General features: G+C 37.8%; 1 protein-coding gene across 7 annotated transcripts; it reads left to right on the plus strand.

Moving 5' to 3' along the window:
- The first annotated feature begins 15 nt into the window (after positions 1 to 15).
- ZNF705D (zinc finger protein 705D) lies at positions 16 to 18,759 on the plus strand. 7 transcript variants are annotated; one of them, XM_060184936.1, is made up of 8 exons: positions 41 to 85; positions 4,204 to 4,346; positions 5,153 to 5,306; positions 13,014 to 13,099; positions 14,680 to 14,806; positions 15,452 to 15,544; positions 16,369 to 16,451; positions 17,061 to 18,759. In XM_060184936.1, the coding sequence occupies exons 4-8, from the start codon at positions 13,088 to 13,090 to the stop codon at positions 17,709 to 17,711; spliced, it is 966 nt and encodes a 321-aa protein (XP_060040919.1). In that variant the 5' UTR covers positions 41 to 85; positions 4,204 to 4,346; positions 5,153 to 5,306; positions 13,014 to 13,087; the 3' UTR covers positions 17,712 to 18,759. The 7 variants fall into 7 exon arrangements, 6 of the variants coding, with proteins under 6 accessions (XP_016041101.1, XP_060040918.1, XP_060040919.1 ...); XR_009548218.1 differs by lacking the exon at positions 4,204 to 4,346 and having other exon boundaries at positions 43 to 182; positions 17,061 to 18,017; positions 18,064 to 18,759; XM_016185615.2 differs by lacking the exon at positions 4,204 to 4,346 and having other exon boundaries at positions 16 to 85.
- The last annotated feature ends 5,095 nt before the right edge of the window (positions 18,760 to 23,854 follow it).

The raw sequence follows: 23,854 nt of genomic DNA on the forward strand, positions 1-23,854 counted from the left end.
GACCCGGAAACGGGAGTGTACTTCCGGGTCTGCCGGCGCGGGCTTTGGCATTTCCGCGCTAGCGCTGTTGGCGTGGATGTTCCCGGTGAGGGTTTGGGTCCCGCGCGCGGCAGCGCTCCGTTCCCGCCACTGCAACCGCGGGGAGCCGTCCTCGGCCGGGCCTGCAGCCGCTGCTGCTTCCGGTAAAGTCCGGAGGCCCGTCCCCGCGCGGAGTCCGGGGCCCCGCACCCCCAGGCCGCTGGCGTCTCTCCCTTGGGGCTCTGGAGGCCTCTCCACCTGTCTGTCCGCGAGGACGGGGAGGCAGGAGGACGGACAGACCGAGAGGCGCGGGTTTGGGGAAAAGGAAAACACAAAAAGCGGGTTCGCGGCAGGAGGGCCACTGGGGGATCTGGTGTTTCCTTCCCGCTCACGTGTCCCTGCGATGGGCAGATTCAGGCTCTGGGAGCTCGGTGGCTTCGCAGTCCATCTTAGTTGTATATTGAAAATGCTCTTTAGTGCACACCAAATACCTTGACATTATTTCAGGGAACTCTTAGTAAGGATGTGGATGATTTTCTTTCTTTTTTTTTTAATCTTGGGAGCAGGCGGTTGCTCACCTGGTTGAGCATATGTTGCAGTGCACAGGGTCCCGGGTTGGAGCCCCCCCTGTCCCCACCTGCAGGGGGCGAAGCTTCACCAGTGGTGAAGCAGGGCTGCTGGTGTCTGTGTGTCTCTCCTTCTCTATCACTTCCCTGCTTCTCTCAACTTCTCTGTCTCTATCCAATAAAAAAATAAAAATTAAAAAAAAAATCTATATAGACACTGCCCAGGAGGGGTCTCTGCCTGTAAAGCATCTGATCTTTGAACGTGCGGTCCTGACTGCTACCCCAGCACTAAATATGCCAGAGTGATGATTCTCTGGTTCTCTCACACTAAAAATAAATAAGTAAAAATTTAAAGTTATTTTTATTTTAAACAGTGCATTGCTTAGCTCTGATTTGTGCTGGAGAGTAAACCTGACGTCAATAGGAGAAAGGTCATAGTCAAAATCAGCAGAAATTAATGAAATAGAATCAAGAAATATGATTCAAAAGATTAATGAAACCAAGAGCTGGCTCTTCAAAGCAATATATATATATATATATATATATATATATATATATATATATATATATATATATAATTATTTATATGGGATAGAGATAGGAATTGAGAGAGAAGGGGGAGATAGGGAAAAAGACACCTGTATCATTTATTCATTTATGAGGCTTTTCCCCTGCAGGTGGAAACTAGGGGCTTAAACCAGAGTCCTTGCACATTATAACGTGTGTTTTATAAATGCACCGTTTCCCCAAAGACTATAAAATAAATATATATTTAAATATTTATTCTCTTTTATTGCCTTTGTTTTATTGTAGTTGTTATTGTTGCCGTCCTTGTTGGTTAGGACAAAGAGAAATTGAGAGAGGAGGGGAAGACAGAGAAGGGGAGAGAAAGATAGACACCTGCAGACCTGCTTCACTGTGTGTGAAGTGACTCCCCAGCAGGTGGGGAGCCGGGGGCTCGAACCGGGATCCTTAGGCTGTTCTTTGCACCCCCTGCATTACCAGGACTATATATTTTTAAACTAAGCACAAATTAAAGAAATCAGATCAGATAGGGAATGGTCATGTGATGCTGTGAGGAAATTAGAGATGGAATGAGAATTTTGCTTGGGCTTTTAAGGGTCTGGGGGGGGCCAGATATCAGAAATGGAAAAATGAAAATCTGCCCTAGTGACTCTGGGCTCAGCAGGTACTAGAATAAATTTGGGGCCTGCAACTTCAAGGATATATCAGTTCTGTTCATACATCCACTTATGCTACTGAATAGATAGTTAAGTTTTTACTATTCAGTAGAATGTAGAAAGGGCTGTGAAGAAATGGGTAGAAAGACTCATCTGTTTGTCTCCACGGAGCAATTTAATGCTCCTGAATCCCTATTGTTTCAGTAGAGCAAAGGACTATTTTTGCCACATATTTTTTTCTTTGTGGTCTTGCATAAAGAAGGGATCTTTTGATTTTAGTCTCTGTAGGGCATGTTAACATCTCCACATCCTCAGTATTAATTTCTCAAGACCTTCTAAGACTCAACTTTTTTTTTTTTTCTGTCTTTCACTTAAGACTTTCATTCATCATCTGATTGGAATCCTGCCACAGCAGCAGCTCCAAGGATGGCTGGGCCTAGCTTCCCCCCCTCTCCCAAATCCTACCTCTTCATAATACCCATCATTAAGCATTCATGGAGCATATCACACACCCCAAGTGGCTAGACCCCTTACCTTGTATTGGATTCCATTGCTGGATCATTGTTCTGTTGTATAATCTGCCTCATTCCTAAATCTTTTAAATTTAACTTTTACTACATCTTTGTAACAATTTGAAATAATAGATTCATTTTTATTCCTTTTTACATTTTATTAATGAATAAAGTTGGAAATTTATGTCCTAGGTTTCTTTTTTTTTTCTTTCTTTCTTGTATTACCAGAAGGAAAAAAGGAAAATCTTAGCAGAGTTGAAGTAACTTTCTGCAAAGAGCAGTATTTTGTAGTAATAATTAACATGGGGGGGTGTTGCTTCTTTTATTTCCAAAGGTTACAGCACATTTAGCCATTCTGCTTCAAATGAAACATACTACTTTCTGTAACAATCTTGCTTTACTTGGCTCCTGAGCCAAGCAGGATATCACATTTAAAAATCAATGTTATCAGTGCCTCTTTTTTAGTGAGAGTATTGCTTTTCAAAATACACATATTTAACTTTTTCATTACTTTTAAAATGGATTTAGCAGTGGTTTATAATATATAATTTTAGGGGTATGTTTCTCTTTAAATGTGTATAAGAGAACACTGCTTCATGTTTCCAAGAAGTATATTTAAAATTATGTTTTTTTTTTTTTTTCAAGATGACATCTGTGACTTTATTAGATGAATTTGAGCTTCATGATGATTATGGCTGATTGGTAGTAGCTATTTGATTTATATCATAACTTTTATCATAAGTTTTTAAGCTATTGTCTTAGATCCATTTATACTCCCTGATTATTGTTAATTTTAATTTTACTATGGTATAAGCATATATGGCCTTTTTGATATACCCTCTTGTAATTAGCTGAAAATTTCTCTGTGGTTGACTACAAAACCATAGTTTATGGATGCAGTGAGTGTATGGAGGTATAAATTTTCTATTTATTTACTTATTTATTTTTGCCTCCAGGGTTATTCCTGGGGCTCAGTACCTGCACTACAAATCCACTGCTCCTGGAGGCCATTTTCCCCTTTTTTTGTTGCCCTTGTTGTCATTATTGTTATTGTTGCCATTGTTGTTGTTGGATAGGACAGAGAAATCGACAGAGGAGGGGAAGACAGAGAGGATGAGAGAAAGACACCTGCAGACCTGCTTCACTGCCTGTGAAGCGACCCCACTGCAGGTGGGGACCCAGGAGCTCTAACCGGGATTCTTAAGCCTGTCCTTGGCCTTTGTGCCAAGTGCGCTTAACCTGCTGTGCTACCACTCATCCCCTCCACCCCCCAGTATAAATTTTTAAAAAATATTTATTTATTCCTTTTTCTTGCCCTTGTTGCTTTATTGTTGTAGTTATTGTTGTCATCGTTGTTGGATAGGACAGAAATGGAGAGAGAAAGGGAAGACAGAAAGAGGGAGAGAGAGAGAGACACCTGCACACCTGCTTCAATGCTTGTGAAGTGACCCCCCCCCGCCCGCAGGTGGGTATCCTTACGCTGGTCCTTGTGTTCTGTGCCACCTGCGCTTAACCCGTTGCATTACTGCCCAGCTCCCTAGTATAAATTTTTAATACCTGCTTGGGATTTAGAAATTAGATATAGATGAAAAGTGTACATTTTTTATAAAGATTCAGTTTGTATTTATTGGTTTAGCTATGAAATCTTGAATATGCTTAGTCACGTTATTGCACTATAGATAAATAATTTCAGTGCATATTGTTCTCAACCGCATCTCTCCCCCATTACAGTTTAAGGACTTAGTAATATTTCTTTATTTTCTGTTTCTGTTAGTGTATGCTTCGAATACAACATTTTAACTACATACATACTTATGAATATTTTAATTTTTTGCTAGGGATATGTACAATCCATTTTGCCTCTTAATTTGTTTACTCATTTGGTAGATAATTAACCTGATTGAACTTAAATGTTTTTTCCCCCAGCAGGGTTTTGTGATTGTGCGTACACAATTCCACCACTTTGGGTGAGAGACAGAGAAGGGAAGATACCATAGCACTGCATCACTGCTCATGAAGTTTCCCTTTTGCATGGTGCTCTCATGTGGCAGCTGAGTGTTTGTACCCAGGTTCTCATTCATTGTAAATTGTGCTTTCCATCAGCCTCTTGTTACAGTATTTTTATCAAATGGAAATAAAAACATTAATTTTATAAGAGCTTCACTTTAAGAAATGATATCTGCAAGGTGCTTAATAACCTTATCTGAGGGGCCAGGTAGTGGCACACTAGGTTGAGTGCACATGTTACAGTTCCCAAGGACCCAGGTTCAAGCTTGCGATCCCCACCTGCAGGGGGAAAGCTTTGTGAGTAGTGAAAAGCAATGCTGCAGGTGTCTTTCTGTCTCTGACCCTCTCTATCTTCCCTTTCCCTCTTAATTTCTGGCTCTTTATCCAATAATTAAAGATAAATAACTATAATAATATGTGAAACTATGAAAAAGCAACTAAGGCAAATGTTTTTAAGTTCACAGTATCTAATGAGTGGCAAACTATTAGACTATTAATATATTCTTTAGCAGTATATTTTAGAAACATAGTGACAGTTTCTCGATGAACTTATAGTTTCTGTCAAGATCAATGATGTATTATAAAAACTGAGCTTTCATGTGAAAATACTCTTTTCACTTGGGCTTTAGTTGCTACATGGCTATGTGTTTCTGAATTTTACTTATAAAAATGATATTTTAGAATAAGCATTTTGATTTCTTCTGTCATCTATACTTGTATCGTAGAAGCTGCCATTGTTTTCTTTGAAAACATTAAATGGACCTTTATATGTGTTAATTTCTAAAATGCTGAATATGAATGAGCAAATAGTAATAGGTTATAAAAATAAAGCTGAAAAATAATTCCTACGTTTGTGTATGTCTTCCAGGGAATCTGGCTTCTCAGGAAGAATGCCAGAACCAGGGACCATGCCCTGTTCTCTAGCCCTCCATAGCTCCCTCTGCTGAACATTAAAACAAGAGTACACTCTGAGCTCTGTCTTGCTGTATTTTTTGCCATCTGCTCTGTTTTCCCATCTTCAGGTATGTATTGAATATTCCTGGGATTTTGCTCCTGAGCTTTGGGACTATTCCTTCTGTGCTTGTGTTTATCTATGCTATTAAGGATATGCAAATAATTTTAAGAACAGCCCCTTGATTATGGAGTATACTTATAAGCTCCTTCTTAAATTTTTACTTTATTTATTTTGAGTCAGAAATCAAGAGAGGAAAGGGAGGTAGAAGGAGAGAGAGATACCTGTAGCACCATTTCACTACTCAGAAGCTTTTCTCTGTGCGAGTGATTTGATCTTGGGTCCTTGCTCATTGTGTACTTAACTGGTTTCACCACTGCCCCCTTGCCCCCCTCCCCCTTTTTATGCCAGGACACTGCATGTATCTGCGTGCTCAGTTCTAATTTATGGTGGTATGGGGGGATTGAACCTGAGATTTTGGAGTCTCAGGCATGAAAGTCATTTGCATAACCATTATGCTATCTTCTCACCTCTTGGGATATACTTATACAGTGAAGACTCTAAAGGGTAGGGACTTCCTTTCTGGTCTTCCTGGCCCCTAATGTGTATAAGACAACACTGCCCCATGTTTCTAAGAAGTATATTTAAAATCATGTATTTTTTTCAAGATTACATCTGTGACTTTATTAGATGAATTTGAGCTTCTAATTGGCCCCTAAAGGGTCTTGGGAAGATAAGAATTAAGTCTAGTGGACCCAGATGCATTCATTGGATCTTGTAGGTAGAAGGTATGAATGGTCACTGAGTCCCTTAACAATAACTTTTTCATTTTACTCATCTAGTGAGGTCAATTTATTTAACTTAATTTATTATGTGTGTGTGTGTGTGTGTGTGTGTGTGTGTGTGTGTGTGTGTACATAACACACACATTATAGTTTAACTAGAGGCAGAGAAAGAGACAGTGATAGACAGACTTGCGTGACCACAGCAAAACTTCTTCCTTCTATGCGGTAGGGGCCTTTAACCTGGGTCTTACACATGACAGAGCAGTGCAGTTACTTTCCAAACTAAGGCCAAAATTTTCTCACCAAGTCTCTCCTGTCAGAGTCACTCCAGGACTCTAGAAAGAAACTTGAATCTGAAAAGGGTGCTGGGAGTGATTGAGAAATATCTATGTTTTGGGGAATCCTCTGTTCCTTTAGGAAACTAGATCGATATCCTATCCAGAGAAAGTTCTAACAGCAATGGTAAATCACAATTGTAATAATTAAAGTCATAGTGGTCGATGATACTAATCTTTGTGATGAAATGAATAGTAAGAAGAAACCTAAGGAGATGGAAAATTAACCAGGTACCCAGATCAGAATTTAGGTGGTATGAAATAATCTAAGTTTCCTTGAAACTTGTCTCTTAAATGAAATTTGTCTTTTCTGAAGATAGGGGACAATAAAATAAAAAATAAAAGGGAAACACTGGAAATGTGGCATAAGAGACAATAAGGATTCCTAGATCACCTGTTGGTGAGGCTTGCCAGGAAGAGAAGCGTTCAAGTTCAGGACTTGTTTGCTACCTCGTATCCCTATCTGTCTTCGTATTTATATCTGTCTTCGTATCCATATCCATCTTTAAGGATGATGGACCTCCTAGGAAGAGAACCAAATGGCTGATCTACTTCTACTACAGAAGCATTAAACTTTAGTACTAGACTGGGAGATAGGGAGAGAACAGAGAAACACTTGGTAGCACTACTACATTTGAGAAGCTTGCCCCCTGCAGATGGGGAACAGAGACTTAAACCTGGACCCTAGAATATCATAACATGTGTTCTCAATCAGATGTGCCATCAGCTCATTTATTTATTTTATGTCAATGAGAGGGATACAGAGAAAAAGATGCAGAGGGGGCCAGAGTTCTGCTCAACTGACTTATGGTGGTTCTGGGGACTGAATTTGGGGTCTCAGAGCCTCAGGCATGAAAGTCCTTTGCATAACTATTATGTTGTCTCTCCAGCCCCATTTATGTACTTTCTACAGTGTAACTAAGTAAGCATGCTTTGCTTAGTGTCTTGTAATTAGTAATATTAACTGGTGAAAAGTCCTACTTCATATGTTGATTGAAAAATATATCTTTATACCCTGAAGATAAAACCACAAAATGTTACAATTGGGGATCTAGCAATTTGTAAATACCTATTTAGCAACCACTTTTCACTTTAAAAATACATGAGTCCACAACTAGAGATGCCCCATCTGTGAATCCCTCTCAAAATAATAAACTCATCATTTAAGAATGCCAAGCGAAATTGTTGATGCTAAGATCACTGTAATAAGATCTGAGGGCCTAGGGAGACAGCATAATGGTTATGCAAAAGGATTTTCATGTCTGAGGCTCTGAAGCCCCAGGTTTAATCCCTAGCACTACCATAAGCCCTACCTGAGCAATACTCTGGTCTCATCATCTATTTCTTTCTATTTTATTAAAATAAATGAATAAAATATTAAGTGAAAAGGCCTGAGAACCCAATTTAAAATCAAGCTCTTAAACAAATGGTTATTTGATTTGCAGTTCCCTCTTCGATAAGAACAGTAGAGAAACTTAAATGATTTTTTTGTTGTGGTGGTAAAATGCATATAACAATTCTTAACTGTTTGGTGGTTCTTAGTGTCTGCATGATGAATCCACCACTCCAAATTTTTTTTTTCTGTTTTTTTTTTTTCTTTTAATAGAGATAGAAATTGTGAGGGAAGGGGGAAATAGGAAGAGAGAAAGAAATGCCCTACCCTCAAAATTTTTATTTCTATTAAACAGAAAAACAAACAGCCCCCACCAAAAAAAAAAAAAAAAAAGCTTGTAGTGGTGGATTCATCATGCAGATACCACATGGTAGAACATCTATACAAAGCTAGGTATTAAGAACTGAGATGGAATTAAAGTAATTTTTTGTTGGTATGCTTCTGGATTCTGCTTGTGAAGCCTTCGGTTTTTATCATCACATTGGGTTCGCTTGTGTTGTTTGCTATGTGTTCTGTTTGCACGTCCACTGTTGGCTGGGCATCCCCCTGCCTCCGGGATATTGGTTTGGTGGACGGACTCCCGCCTATGGAACATTTGGTTTAGTCATCGCTGGTTCGTGCTTCTTCCTTCTCCCTGCCCCCTATGATATGTATTTCCTTTGTTCCTGACTCTTCCACCGGAGGACAGAATTGGGTTGTGATTAGATTAGATTAGTTTGTTGAACAGCATCCCCGCTTGTGAATAAAGATTGAACTGCATTCTCATTTCAGCCATGAGTCTCTGGTTGTCTCTGTCTCCCGCCCGTGAAGCCAGCCTGGCAAAAACGACAATTTTTCATTAAGGGGGGCATGGCATAAACAGTGTATGTGATACAGAAATACTTTTTTAAAAAAATTGAAGGGAGTCGGGGGGGGGGTAGCTCAACAAGCTAAGAGCACGTGGCGCAAAGCACAAGGACTGGCGTAAGGAGCCCGGTTCGAGCCCCTGGCTCCCCACCTGCAGGGGAGTCTCTTCACAGGCGGTGAAGCAGGTCTGCAGGTGTCTGTCTTTCTCTCCCCTTCTCTGTCTTCGCCTTCCTCTCTCCATTTCTCTCTGCCCTATCCAACAACGACAACAACAATGACATCAATAACAATAATAATAACTACAACAATAAAACAACAAGGGCAACAAAAGGAAATAAATAAATATAAAGATAAAAAAAATTGAGGAACTATTTATAATACTGTTCTTATCACGAGTATAGTCTCACATCTCCCCAAACAGGTGCTAGCAAACCTTACCTACCACTAAATTGTTGTCTACCTCCATCATAGGGCATGGTTCCTCAGCTCCTTTTGTCTCTCTCCCCCTCTTGTATCCTTAGATGGGCTGAAATAGACCACATTTTATTAATTAAATAATTTACCCAGTATGTCCCTTGCTTTCTTTATTAAATCTCTTCTATGAGTGAGATCACCTGGTATTTAATCATCTTTTTTATGGTTTATTTCACTTAGCATGATTCTTTCCAGAAGAATACTCTAGAATTTAGTGAATGAAGTCACAAATAATTTGATGAGCATAAGAGATAAAATGAGTCTTGACAATGGTTATAGCAAAGATAGAAATGCTATTTTGCATGGGAGAAGGAATTGACTTGTAAAGGCTAATGGGATTGCTAGGCATTTTTGAGAAATCATCTGAGAGCCAGTGTACTATTTACTGGTCCCCTGATGGAAATACTTTCTTATGGGAGCCATAAATTTTAAGTCTTGTGTGTTCTCTCTATAGGAATATTTCTATCAAATGTATACTTTTATTGTGAATGATATGATAGAAATATTACATTTTAATTTATTAAAACATGTCTGTTGTTGCCATACATCAGATAAGAGTTTAATAACCAACATATATAAAGAGCTTGCCAGACTCAACAACAGGACAACAAATAACCCCATCCAAAAATGGGGGGAGGACTTGGACAGAATATTCACCACAGAAGAGATCCAAAAGGCCGAGTAACATATGAAAAAATGCTCCAAGTCTCTGATTGTCAGAGAAATGCAAATCAAGACAACAATGAGATATCACTTCACTCCTATGAGAATGTCATACATCAGAAAAGGTAACAGCAGCAAATGCTGGAGAGGGTGTGGGGTCAAAGGAACCCTCCTGCACTGCTGGTGGGAATGTCAATTGGTCCAACCTCTGTGGAGAACAGTCTGGAGAACTCTCTCAGAAGGCTAGAAATGGACCTACCCTATGATCCTGCAATTCCTCTCCTGGGGATATATCCTAAGGAACCCAACACATCCATCCAAAAAGATCTGTGTACACATGTTCTTGGCAGCACAATTTGTAATAGCCAAAACCTGGAAGCAACCCAGGTGTCCAACAACAGATGAGTGGCTGAGCAAGTTGTGGTATATATACACAATGGAATACTACTCAGCTGTAAAAAATGGTGACTTCACCGTTTTCAGCCGATCTTGGATGGACCTTGAAAAAATCATGTTGAGTGAAATAAGTCAGAAACAGAAGGATGAATATGGGATGATCTCACTCTCAGGCAGAAGTTGAAAACAAGATCAGAAAAGAAAACACAAGTAGAACCTGAAATGGAATTGGCGTATTGCACCAAAGTAAAAGACTCTGGGGTGGGGAGAATACAGGTCCATGAAGGATGATAAATGACATAGTGGGGGTTGTGTTGTTAAATGGGAAACTGGGAAATGTTATGCATGTACAAACTATTGTATTTACTGTTGAATGTAAAACATTAATTCCCCAATAAAGAAATAAATTAAAAAAAAAGACCCAGGATCAGGGGGCTGGGCAGTGGCACGCTCAGTAGAGAGTACATTGTACAGTTCACAGGGACCCAGGTTCAACCTCTCAATCCCCACATGCTAGAGAAAGGTTCATAAGCAGTTATGCAGTACAGGTGGTATCTGGCTCTTTCTCTGTCATTATCTCCCTATACTTTTTATTATCTTTAATTTTTTATTTCATAGGGAGATCCAGAAATCATAGGGCAGGGAGTAATAGAGAGGAAGGGAGACAGGGACACTGGTATCAACCAGGTTCCACCACCACCCTGCCCTGAGTAGCAGATCTTTCTCCTTTTCTATCTCCTGCTCTGCTCTCAACTTCTCTCTGTCTCTATGCAAAATGAAGAAGGGTCTCTCCATGAACAATGTCAGGTATGTAGCCATTACAGGAATCATCAGACACTTCATCTGTACAAAAAATAATAATAAATTAAAAAAAAAACATGTCTGTTGTATAGACATTTATTCTGAAGATACATGGAATCAGAATTCTAGTCTCTGAGTTTGGGTGGCTACCTGATTTGAGGCATATGTGATTCTGAAATCATACCCACTTTAACTGAGGAAGTAGGAAAAGGTGGCCCACCTTAATAAACCACTTTAATTCACTAAGTTCATTATAGTTGCATGTTGAGTACTTAAGGAAACTCCACTAGGCTTCCACTATACCTGATAAGTTTGGAGTAATATGACTGAGAAATTTCAAAGCCATGGATCTTTGTGGGAAGCTGATTCTCCATTATTAGTTCCATAAGGCTTTGTCCTGGGTCCTGTTCCTCCCTTCAGTGGTAAGTAAGTGACCATCTTGTCCATGCTGAGCTTTCTCCTGGGTTTTATTCTTCCTTTCAGTGGTAGACAAATGGCCACTTTTTCCAAGCTAAAGACTATGTATTTTATGGAGCTGGTAGACATTCCTCTGGTATTTGAGGAGGGGTTTATGATGGCATTCTCTGAAGTTAATAAGACTCCACAATCTAAAATTGGTGCACTACATAGCAGATGAATTCCTATAGTAGTCATCTAGCATCTCCAGCAGCTATAGAAACTCAATCTGACTTTATGAACTCAACCAGTGTATTGTGTCAACTATAAAAGAAAGATTTACTGCATCAAGTGGAACTCCTATTGGAATTTCCTACCATGGGAGTTGTCTGTTTTCCGCATCTTCTGCTTAAGATATCCAGACTCCAAAGCCTCAAGCCTTGGAAATGTCTGTGCCCCATGACAGGGGCATAGTGCTGTTCTGTTGTGTTTCCACTGAATGGTGGGAGAGGTGTCAAGACTCAGACCCTCCCCTACATATCTTTTGTCATTTTCATTATTCCTTTTCTGTCACATGGTTGCCTCTTGGGGGTTCCTATTTTCTGTACACACTTTAAACCATGAGATTGGGGGGGGAGGGTAGATAGCATAATGGTTATGCAAAGAGACTCTCATGCCTGAAGTTCTGAAGTCCCAGGTTCAATTCCCTGTACCACCATAAAACAGACCTAGAGTTGAGCAGTGCTCTAGTAAAAAGAAAGAAAGAAAACCATGAAATGACACAACACACCATAAACTATAGTCATGGCTTGAGCTTTAGAGCCAGATATATATAAGCCTAAAAAAAGTTCAATCAAATAGTTTCTGTCAAGTCATATGATTTCTATACAGATTAATTTCATAAGAAAAATTTAGATAATAAAGGTAAATTTCTGAATAAATGCAAGAAAATAAGTGATTATTGATGTCATATTTGCACAGATAGCTTGTCTTCCATATAACATTACATAATAGATATTTTGAGACATGGAGGGCTAGAAACTATAAGAATCCTTGGGCTTAACAGTCTTAAAACGGATCCCTTTGCTGGAAGAACAGCAGTTCTATGATAGAGCACATGATGCTAAAAATAACTATCTCTAGGAAGTTCAGTTTAAGTTTATATAACATTTTTCAAGTTACTAGCCATTTTATCTTCATGTTAGACACATTTCTTATTTTCTGTTAGAAACCACAAAGCATGCTATTTTTAAAGCAAAAGATTCCATTTTAAGTAAAAACCACTGCTAATACATAGATCAATAATAATTAAATCTAAGATGCCCTATAGTGTTTACATACAGCTAAAACCAACATTTACAGGTGGCGTGAGTCAAGGATAAGCTAAAATTTGGGATCAGGGAAAGAAATGAGTAACATGCATTTGGCTAATTAACACAAAACTCAGTAGTCTTGACCTTATTTGTAAAAAAAAAAAAAAACCAAAAACCTGTATTTTTGTTGTTATTAGTAGTTGTAATTAGAACCATCTTACTCTGGGGAGGTGGTGAGTCTACTGCTAAAGTTTACTGCATGCTTATTGGTTGAGGGAGTCACACCCAGGTGAAATTAAGGGTTCCTTAACTTCTGGAAATTTTAAGATTCTTAAGGTTCCCCCCTATCTCTTTTCCTTCCTTCTCCATCTTTAGTTTTATGTTGCTTAATGTTTGGATTATCTGTGAGTGAAAACCACACAGACAATTGGTAACTTCAGTTGTTGACAATGCAGCCATTGGTGAGTAAGAAATGCTTTTTTTTGTTGTTGTTTTTATATAACTTAAATGATACTACTAGTGACAGGTTTCTTCATGTATTGAGTAGTTCTGTATGCAGTCAGGGAGAGGCTTATTGGTGCACTTGGCTAAGCACACATGTTACCTTGAGCAAGGACCTGGGTTCAAGACCTCAGTCCTCATCTGCAGGGGGAAAGCTTCATTGGTGGTGAAACAGTGCTGCAGGTGTCTCTTTTCCCTTGCTTTCCCCCTTCCCTCTAATTTCTCTCTGCCACTAGCCAATACATAAATTAAAATAAATGCAATGAGGAATCAGAGCACCAGTGAAACTTCCCCAGAGACTCTGCAATGGTTCAATAACTTCTCAATTACTAGTCTCTTTGCTAATATCTTGCTAATATATTCCAGTCTTCTTTAAAACTCTGTATTTACAAAAAAATAGAGATATTTTCCCTGATTAAATTAATGGCCTTGTTAGGAGATAATTTACTCACTAATAATATTGAATATTATAGTTTAATGACTATTGCTGAACTGATTTCAAGCAGTTGAGATGATCAAGGAGGAAAATGTTACAATCCAGTAGGGGAGGCCATAGTTTGGTCAGGTGATTGTAATTATTCTAGTGTTACAGGTCTTGAGTAAGGGCTGTGAAGTGTTTATGAAGGCAAAAGAAAGGTTTAAGTTGAGAAGGTATTAGCAATCATTTATTTCTCCAACTTGAAATGTAAAGCTTTGATAGAATATATATGTATCTTTTGAACCTTCTTAGATAATAAAATTTTTAAAAATTCTTTTGGGGTTAACCTTTTTCATATTCGGAAATGGAATATCAGAGAGAAGGTCCCAGAAAAAATTTGTTAACACAAACATGGTGAACTGGGATTGTTCTTTAGTAAAGTCACTTTGGAGTTTTCTGGCTTATGCTGCTGGTCTTCTACCATATGTACACCTGAGTCCTCTAGAGTTGAGTTAGCATATACTTACTGATACCAGATTCTATATGACTTATAAATTTTGGAGAATGCTTAAGATTCTCATTTTCATAAGTAATAGACTGACAATTGATATTTAATGTTTATTTAGAAAGAAATTATTAGAGTAGTCCATTGGGTCTTCAGAACTCATAACAAGTTGTTAAGCCATTTAATGGATGAGGAAATAGGTTTTTCCAGGAAAATGTATAATCGTAGTTGAATCAATATAGTTAATGTTTGTCTTATGATGCACATTTACTTGAACTTAGAACTTAGGAAGAGATTTGGTTATGAATTTTCAAGTGCAAGTTTTATAATCTATATAAGAATCATAATAACCCATTTATTTTGAAAAAATTAAGGTTATGCTAATCATACTTTATGTGATATTCCTTCAGAATAAAGTTTTATTAATTTATATTTTATATCTCAGTATGGGTATGAAGGCAGGCACCAGGTCAGTGAGAATAAACTTTGTCTCTCAAATTGTTTGATCTTTCTATATACCCATCAGTTCCCACCCCTTCCTAAGTAATGTCATTTCATCCTCTCTGCTGTTGATATTGGTAGTGATTGCTCTAACCAGAATATATACAATGTTTTAGGAATCGGTAACATTTGAAGATGTAGCTATAGATTTCACCCAGGAAGAGTGGGCCCTATTGAACATATCTCAGAAAAGTTTATTCAGAGATGTGATGCTGGAAAATATCAGTCATCTGGTTTCCATGGGTGAGTCTATCAATGTTTTAATATATATACAGATAGGTATTTACTCATTCATTCATCCATTTATTCAATCAACTGACATTTAAAACAAGTTCTAAGTATCCCACTCCAGTCTCTACTCTGATTCTTTCATGGACTCTGTAATATGACATAAAGGTGTTTTGTTTTTACATCTTACCTACATGTAGTTTGCTACCCTACTAGAATGGAATAGCAACTCCCATCTAATGCTTTTTCTTGCTACTCAGTCTTTAATACTCAGAGCAGAACTGGAAACTCAGTGATTATTTCTGAATGCATACATAAGCTGCTGCTTTAGCCACTCTACTCTGGAGGTTTGTGGGTGTTCATGCTCACTAGCTGTTTTTGTTCTGTTTAAAATAATATCTAACCTACTCTGGAGATATTTTTGAAATGACTGAGATGTCTTAATTCTGTTTATAAACTTAGACATGGTCATCAGCATCCAGAGGTTCTCACTCTGTATACATGATCTGGGTTATTTGTTTGATGCAGTACCTTTAATGTATTCTTTGTCAAAGTCTTGCAGGCTGAAATGTTTTATGTATTCTTCCCTAGTGTTTTGAACTTGATGATGCACATTAACTAGAAAATAACTCAAATCCATGCCCCTTTTTTCATGGACAGGTTATCAGCATTCTAAATCAGATGTGCTTTTACATTTGGAGCAAGAAGACCTATGGAGTGAAGTAAGCAGATTTCTTCAAGGTCAGAGTCTAGGTGAGAAATAGGAACCTGTTCTTTCAGTATGAGGTACCTGATCAATGATTGAACAAATGTATCTTTAGAAATATCAACTAAAGATTTGGTAAATAATAATTTTTAAATTATAGATGAAGAGCATTGAAAAAATTCTTTAGATATTGTCATTATTCCTATCAGTCAGAATTGTTGTCATCCTGCTATTTGACTTTAGGGAAAAGGATATTTATGTACTTACTGAAATTATGTTCCACTTAACTCTAGTACTGATTGTACCCTTTGAAGGTGTTAATTTTTTGTTCAAGATCTCATCTCCATTTAATTTTTTTCATATTTCAATCCTGAAAATATTTAGTTGTCCGTGCTCTATGTTTTTATTCAGCATAATATTCTTTCACTTAAAATATTTACCCTTAGGGAGTTGGGCAGTAGCACAGCGGGTTAAGCGCATGTAGTGCAAAGTGCAAGGACCGGTTAGGATTCCGGTTCAAGTCCCCAGCTCCCCACCTGCAGGGGAGTCACTTCACAGGCGGTGAAGCAGGTCTGCAAGTATCTCTCTGTCTCTCATCCTCTCTATCTCCCCCTTCTCTCTCAGTTTCTCTCTGTCTCTATCCAATAACAAAAAAAAAATTAAGAAAAAGAAAAAAAGTTCCCTTTTAAATTTCCTTTTAAAGTTTTTATTAATGCAAGCATAAGAAAGAACTGGAGTATTGCTCTGGCACATATGATTCCAGAGATTGAATTTGGGACCTCGTGCTTGAACATCCAACTCCTATGGGTCTTAGTGTTATTCAATACCTTCATTCCTCTAATCTAGCTAAAATATATATTTAAAATTTTAGGCAGGGAAAATGCCCTTAAAGAACAAGAAATGGTTACCAAACAACATGGTAACAGAAAGGAAACATCTAAAGCCAAGCCAGTGGTAAGTTTTGTGGGTATTAACCCTGGTCAACTAAATTAAAAAGCTTGCAGTAGGATGTTAATAATTGAGCACAGTAGCCTAATTTACATTAAATTGGTATTATAGTCTTTCTGAGCAAAACTTTTAGATAGTTTAATTTTATTTTTTATGATAATTTTGGTTCTCAAAATTTCTTTCATATAATTTCAATTTTACATATTTTTTGGATAGTTTGAATTTAGTGAAGAGATTAATTTGAGCTGAAAACCTTAACTTGGGTTCTTAGTAAAAAGACAATTACATAAATAATGTTTATATGCCTAGTCTTTGAAATATATTGAAACATTCAAAAGCAACCTAAAAGCTGTTGGGTTGTCAGAAAAATTAGAATGTTTTTTTAAATTTTTCTGTGTAAAAATGCATCATGACTTTTCTGACAACTTAATATGTAGTTGAGATGTTATAAAAGAAAAGCAGTGTTCAGAGGAGTACATGTGCATGCAAACAACACTGGAAAGATTTTAATTGGAGACTTACTGAATGACTAGTTAAGGATGCATATATAGAAAAATGAATGCATAAATGTGTGTCAACAAACCACTAACAGATTTTTTTCTCCTTCCCCAAAAGCAGACATCTCACATTCCAGAGAAGCCCACTGAATGTAATGACATAGGAGAAGATATTAACCATATTTCCACATTTAGTCAGCATTTGATAACTAATATGAAAAAGAAACTGTCTGTAAACAAGCAGTGTAAAAAGTCCTTCAGTGACAAGTTTTACCTTAATCAGCATAAGCAGATTAACAAAAGAGGTAAATCATGTGAGTGCCATCTATGTGGGAAAGCGTTTAGTAATTACTCTAGCCTTAGAAGACATGAGATGACTCATACTGGAGAGAAACCATATGAATGCCATATCTGTGGGAATGCTTTTATTCAAAGTTCTGACCTTAGAAAACACAATCTAACGCACACCGGAGAAAAACCATATGAATGTCACCTATGCGGCAAAGCCTTCAGTCAGTCTTCTAACCTCAGACAACATGAGAGGACACATACTGGAGAGCAGCCATATGAATGCCCTCAATGTGGAAAAGCATTTAGTAAATGTTCTGCTCTTAGACGGCATGAGAGAACTCATACAGGAGAGAAACCATATGAGTGTCATCAATGTGGGAAAGCTTTCAGCCAGTGTTCTGCTGTTAGACGGCATGAGGGAACCCATACTGGGAAGAGAATTTTGAATGCCTTCAGTAAATATTCTGGTCTGAGATGATATGGCATTATAATTGTAATGAATGTGGAAGAAACTTCAATCTAGGTTTAATATTAAAACACTCCAGAAGGACTCACACATAGAAGAAAGTCTTCAACTGGTAGATCTTTTTGTCATCCTTATGCATTTAATATACACAGAAGTGAATCATTACGTATGATATTCCTGTGGCAAGACCTTGAGTCAGTCTGACCAGATATGATGAGAGGACTCATACTATGTATATATGTATGTATATAGACACATATATATGTGCATATATATTAATATATATGTACATGTGAGTATGTACATATATATGTATATGTATATATATATATATATATATATATATATATATATATATATGTAGAGAGAGAGAGAAGACATCTACAGTAACAGCTCTAAACTTGAAACACACTACAAGATTCCATAAGGGAGAAACCCTAGACTTATAATCAATGTGGGAATGCTTTTATTTATAATTCATAGTGAAACAACATGAACAGACTATACTTCATATAATTTCTAGGTTTATAATCACTGTAAACAAATACTTAGCCACAATGAATGCATAAGAAAAATATAGTGAAGGGGTATTTTAAAACAAGATGTAAAAACATGAAGACATATGAGAAATATCAAGTAATATATGAGAAATAATTCATGAAGTAACAAGAAGTACTTTATTCATAAAGTTGCACATTTGAAACAAATGAGGATTCAAGATAATACAAAAAAAGAGTCATTAATGAAGGGACGTATTCAGTGATTATTGATTTCATAGTTAACATTAAGTTTCTCTGCTAAGAATAATATAGTCTTAAAATTAAAGTGGAGAAATCTTCAGTTAGATCTCACATCTGAAAACAATGAAGGAAACAATCTTAGATAGTATTTAATTTAGAATTTTGAGGAAGTTTACTTCACAGAGGAATAACACAAATTCAAAATAAATGATAGGGGAATCCTTAATGCAGGATTATTTATGAAATTTGATTCAACTTTCCCAATCATTAATTATAAATATATATATATATATATAATAAAGCCTATTGATGAATAATTTGTTGGTGATGTTTTAGTTCTTTTTTATGTAATTATAAATACATGGATTTGGGTCTTCACTTTTGGCATATGAGTTAGAAATTCAGACTAACTTTCTGACTCTTCCAACATTTTCTTATGTAGCTCAGCTACATATATTCAAACTTTCCACCTACGTCAACAGTGAACTTCATACCATTTATTAGGTTTCTGTGTCCTATAACTTTGGACTAGCATGTTTGATACATGGTGGGGGAAGTGGGGGGAGGGTGTTGAACCTGTGTGACAGACTGCTCAGGCGGAGGAGCAGCAGAAAGGATCAGGGAACTCCGAAGGTGACCACCAGGGTGGGTCAGGATTGGAGGGTGAATCTGAACTCAAGTTTTATTTAGCAAGTGAGAGTTTATATATCTTTCAGCCTTACATAAACAATATCTGAATATAGAAATTAATGGCCTTGCGGTTTTACAGAAATATCATATTTCATGGGGTGAAGTATTTTTGAGTAACAGGCTTAGCAGATAGTATTTTACGTAGAGTTTTAACATCTTTCATAAGAGGAGGTAAGTATTATTAAGAATTTTTCTTAAAACTTTATGTATTTGATGACCCATAACTTTGTACACCTCATTTCTTATTCATCTATATCTGATCTGGGAACAAGGGCTGTTTGTCCCTGATTACACAGCATCATTACCATGTACATAATGAAAACAACAATCAGAGTTTCCAATTTAGATCTGCTCAGGATGCCAAGACCCACTTTCAGAATTCTTCTTTGAAGAGAGTTTTTCTGGGTGCTGACCCTGTCAGACCCGTCGTTCTGGAGTTGAGTGGGACATGGCAGTTTTTTTTTACTTTCACTTTACTGTAACATTTTTTTAGTTTTATCTACACACTCTCAAGTATAATCATCTCTCTTAAAAACTTAACTCAATTTTACTTAATTAGAACTTCTGCTTTTATACGGTTTCACAGTTACATAAACACTGGTACAAAACAAAAGCAAAAAGATAAATATTGGGGTTTGTAGTTTTGCCTAGAATCATAATTCTTGCTCTGTACTGTTCATGCAGCACTATTTGTTTTTAGTTAATTTGTTTTTCCCTTGACATTTTTATAATCAGCTGGCTATCAGTGACTTGTTTGTCCTGCAAATTCTTTTGGCTAGGATTTTTGGAGCATGAGTATTATGAGTGCACACCTGGTAACAGCTGATAGATCATGACTATATTGTGGATGATTCCTCATCTAAATTCTATAAACAGTTGATATTAATCATGAGAAATGTCACCTATTTTGTAAGCAGGGCTGTGGTCAGTCATGACTGTGGAAACTATACTTTTTGGGTTTATAGGTTTATTATGTTTGTGTGTGGGGTGCCATCTTCTAATCAAAACATTTTAACATAGACTCCTTTTGTGGCGTCTTAGCCCATTCCCAGGGATGCAGCTTCCTTGAAGTCTGTCATCCTCATGGCCATGGCAGTTGACCTTGTCAAGCTCCACGGTGGGTCAAGGCACAGGGCGCCACAAACCTGAATCCTTGAGGTGGAATCTCAATGTGGATTTATTTTGCATTTTTTTAATGATGAGTGCATTGGAGTGTTTCCTCATATGGTTTTGGTCCAGATGTATCTCTTTTTTAGAGAACCCCCCCTTTTGTTTTTGGTTTTATGGGGTATTCTTTTGTAACTTTTCTTTGAATTTTTTTTTTACTTTTATTGGTGACTTAATAGTAATTGACAAGATTGTAAAATAAGAGGGGTACAATCTCATACAATTCCCACCACCAGAGTTCTGTGTCCTATCCCCTCCATTAGGAGATTCCATATTCTTGGAGGCAGGGCTACGAGCAGCAGCAGCTGTGTTTCTTTCCTCACCCAGATCAACTAGGAATACCAAAGGAGACCACCTGGGACCAAAATAAGACAAGACTCGAACGACTTCAGGAACCCACCAAATTACTGGTGAGTGCAAACACGTGTGGTGCTTGGAGAGGCGCCTAGGGAGAGATTAAGTGGCTGGTAACAGTATAGCAGTTTACCAGTTGAGACACCACATCCAGTCATTTCACCAAGACAGCTGAAGGGAGGAGAGGACTCCCCTGAGACTCAACAAGTGCAACTGAGAGTCTCCATTGCTACTGCACTCAGAATCTAGAACAGCGGCAGGGAGGCCCTGTGCTGACACCAAGGGACAGAGAAATAACCAGGAAACTCAGGAGAAGATCTATACCTCAGTGGCATAGCTGTGGGGCTATGAAAGTCTCTTTGCATAACCACTGGATTATCTCTGCACCACCCTACTTTATCTCTTGGTCAGGGGTCAGTAATTAATCTAAGAAGCCTACTTATAGTTTAAAAGCTCATCCCATGGCCTACAGGGAAGAAAAAGCACAAAAGAAGCTTTTAAGCCACTGAGCTCCAAATCAGGGATTAAAATAATATTGAAACAACTGTTAATTTCCACAACTGTGAACCATTTAAGGACCTTACTTAGACGCAAGTCAATTCAGGAAAGAGTAATTAGTAATTTGAAAAGTACTAAGAGAGGGACCTCATAACATACTATATAAAATGGTTAGAACAACAAGAAGAAATATTGGAGAAATGAACCAGGACAAGAGTCCAGGTAAAAGCCCCTCAAAGGTTGAAGCACAAAATAATAAGGTCAACATCCAAACACTAGGTAAGGAAATAATGACAGGAGTGAGTAAAGAGTTTGAAAGAATTGTCATCAGAAATGAAGAAACAACCAATGAGACTCTGGAAGAAAACACTAATTATCTCAAGATTATTAGAGAACTGAAAGCTGAAATAGCTGAGCTAAGAACACTACTAGCTGAACAAGCTAAAACAGTATCAGAAAAGGAAAACAAAATAGATGAAATCCAGAAAACAGTAAAAAGGAAAGAGAATAGAATAAGGCTGAAGACAGAATTAGCAAGATTGAGGATGAATTAGAGACAACTAAAAAAGAAGAGATCTCAAAAAGAGATTAAGAGATGCTGAAAACAACAGACCTATGGGATGACTTCAAAAGAAATAATATATACATTATTGGCTTACCAGAGGAAGAAAGACAAGGAGAGGAAGAAAGCATTGTTCTGGCCATAATAGCTGAAAACTCTAGTCTAGACAACATCAAAGACAATAAGGTTCAAGAAGCCCAGAGGGTCCCAAACAGAATTAACTCAGACTTAAAGACACCAAGACACATCATATTTAGAATAGAAAGGAATAAGGATAAAGAAAGGATCCTGAAGGCTGCAAGAGAAAAACAAAGAGTCACCTACAGAGGAAAACCCATAAGATTAGCAGCAGACTTCTCCACACAAACACTACAGGCCAGAAGAGAATGGCAAGATATCTATTGAGTGCTCAATAAGAAAGGCTTTCAACCAAGAATACTGTATCCTGCTAGACTCATTCAGACTAGATGGAGGCATAAAATCTTTCTCAGACAAGCAACAGTTGAAGGAATCAACTATCACCAAGCCTGCCCTGAAAGAAGTTCTGAAAGGTCTCCTATAGACAGACCACCATAAATAGGCCATATATCAGAACACTCTAAAACTCTACAAGAATGGCGTTAAAATATCTTCAGTCTTTGATATCAATAAATGTCAATGGCCTGAATTCACCTATTAAAGACACAGAATAGGAAGATGGATCAAAAAGCAACCCAACAATATGCTGTCTACAGGAAACCCACCTAACTCAACAAGACACCCAGGTGCCCAACAACAGATGAATGGCTGAGCAAGTTGTGGTATACACACACACACACACACACACACACATATATATATATATATATATATATATATATATATATATATATATATATATATATATATTACTCAGCTAAAAAGTTGGTGACTTCACCATTTTCAGCTGATCTTGGATGGCCCTTGAAAAATTCTTGTATAGAGCACATGGAACAAAGGGTCTTTGTGTGGGAAGAAGCTAGGAAGTCTATTTTAGGTATATCCCAAGGGGCCCATGACTACTAATTTTTGATTGAGCCCAATAGCTAATATGCAGGTGGCTAAAAGTATTGTTTGGGACGATGTTTTCAGTTGAGGATAGGACTAGAAGGCTGGATCAGGTCATAGAGTAGCTTCCAAATAGGGAGTAAGTATATAAATATTAACTGTAAACTCCATCAATCTGGCCTAGGGCTCATGCCTATTCATACTTAACACAAGAGACTTAAGCCTCTGCATCCCTGTCAGACCAAGCTCACATTTCATGGTTAACAGCTAGGACTATTCTAGGATGTACTCATTTCAGGACCAGTCTTCCTTGAGTAGCAGAGTATGTTGACACAGCCTTCCTTCAGAGAGTGGGGCAGTTTCTAACACTGTTGTTCTACTTTGAGGGCAAGGTCTTGTAAAGGAGCACAAGAGTGTTTATGATGTTGTTCCTGATGGAAATGACCAGTGATGGTGGAGAGAGTGATCTATTAGAGGTCTAGGCCCATCATATCTGTGTGGGAACCTAAAGATTCCCCAACTAGAGCCTGAGATGATGGGGCAACCTGGTGGCCAAAAAGTTGTCATTAAAGTGTGGCAGTCTCTTGCCCTCATCCAGATTTTGTATCTCTTACTCTGACAAGGCTAGACTTAGAGTGAGGGACATGAAATAGGGAATAGGAGAGGAGCATATGTAGCCCTAAGTAGAAAATATTTGTTAAGTGTGTAGTGTAGATAGTATAATGGCTATGCAAAGAGACTCATGCCTAAGACTGTAAAGCCTCAAGTTAAATCCCCCACACCACCATAAGCCAGAGCTGAGCAGTTCTCTGGTAAAAAAAAAAATCCTGATGAAAAAGTTTCTACTTAGACCTAGATACTCTCCTCACTTACCTTCTATTGCATGTCCCTCAATCACTCCAAAGCTAACCTTGTCAGACAAAGTAAGGATTACAAAAGCTGAATAAAGGCAAGAGACTGTATTACTTTAAAGATTACTCTAGTCACTACCAGGCCACCTGGGGCCCTATTCAGGGTGTCCTGGGATTCCCACACGATGGGCCTAGACCTCTAACAGATCTCTCTTTCTCACTACTGGCACTGGTCATTTCCATCAGGAACAACATAATGGACCCCTC

Source organism: Erinaceus europaeus, chromosome 2 (assembly GCF_950295315.1).
Source record: "Erinaceus europaeus chromosome 2, mEriEur2.1, whole genome shotgun sequence".
Taxonomy (NCBI): domain Eukaryota; kingdom Metazoa; phylum Chordata; class Mammalia; order Eulipotyphla; family Erinaceidae; genus Erinaceus; species Erinaceus europaeus.

What these genes read in the sequence shown, in the direction of transcription:
- ZNF705D (XM_016185615.2), top strand. An exon ending in TCTTCAAGGTCAGAGTCTAG is followed by an intron (nt 15,545 to 16,368) that starts GTGAGAAATAGG and finishes TTAAAATTTTAG; the next exon opens with GCAGGGAAAATGCCCTTAAA. An exon ending in CATCTAAAGCCAAGCCAGTG is followed by an intron (nt 16,452 to 17,060) that starts GTAAGTTTTGTG and finishes CTTCCCCAAAAG; the next exon opens with CAGACATCTCACATTCCAGA.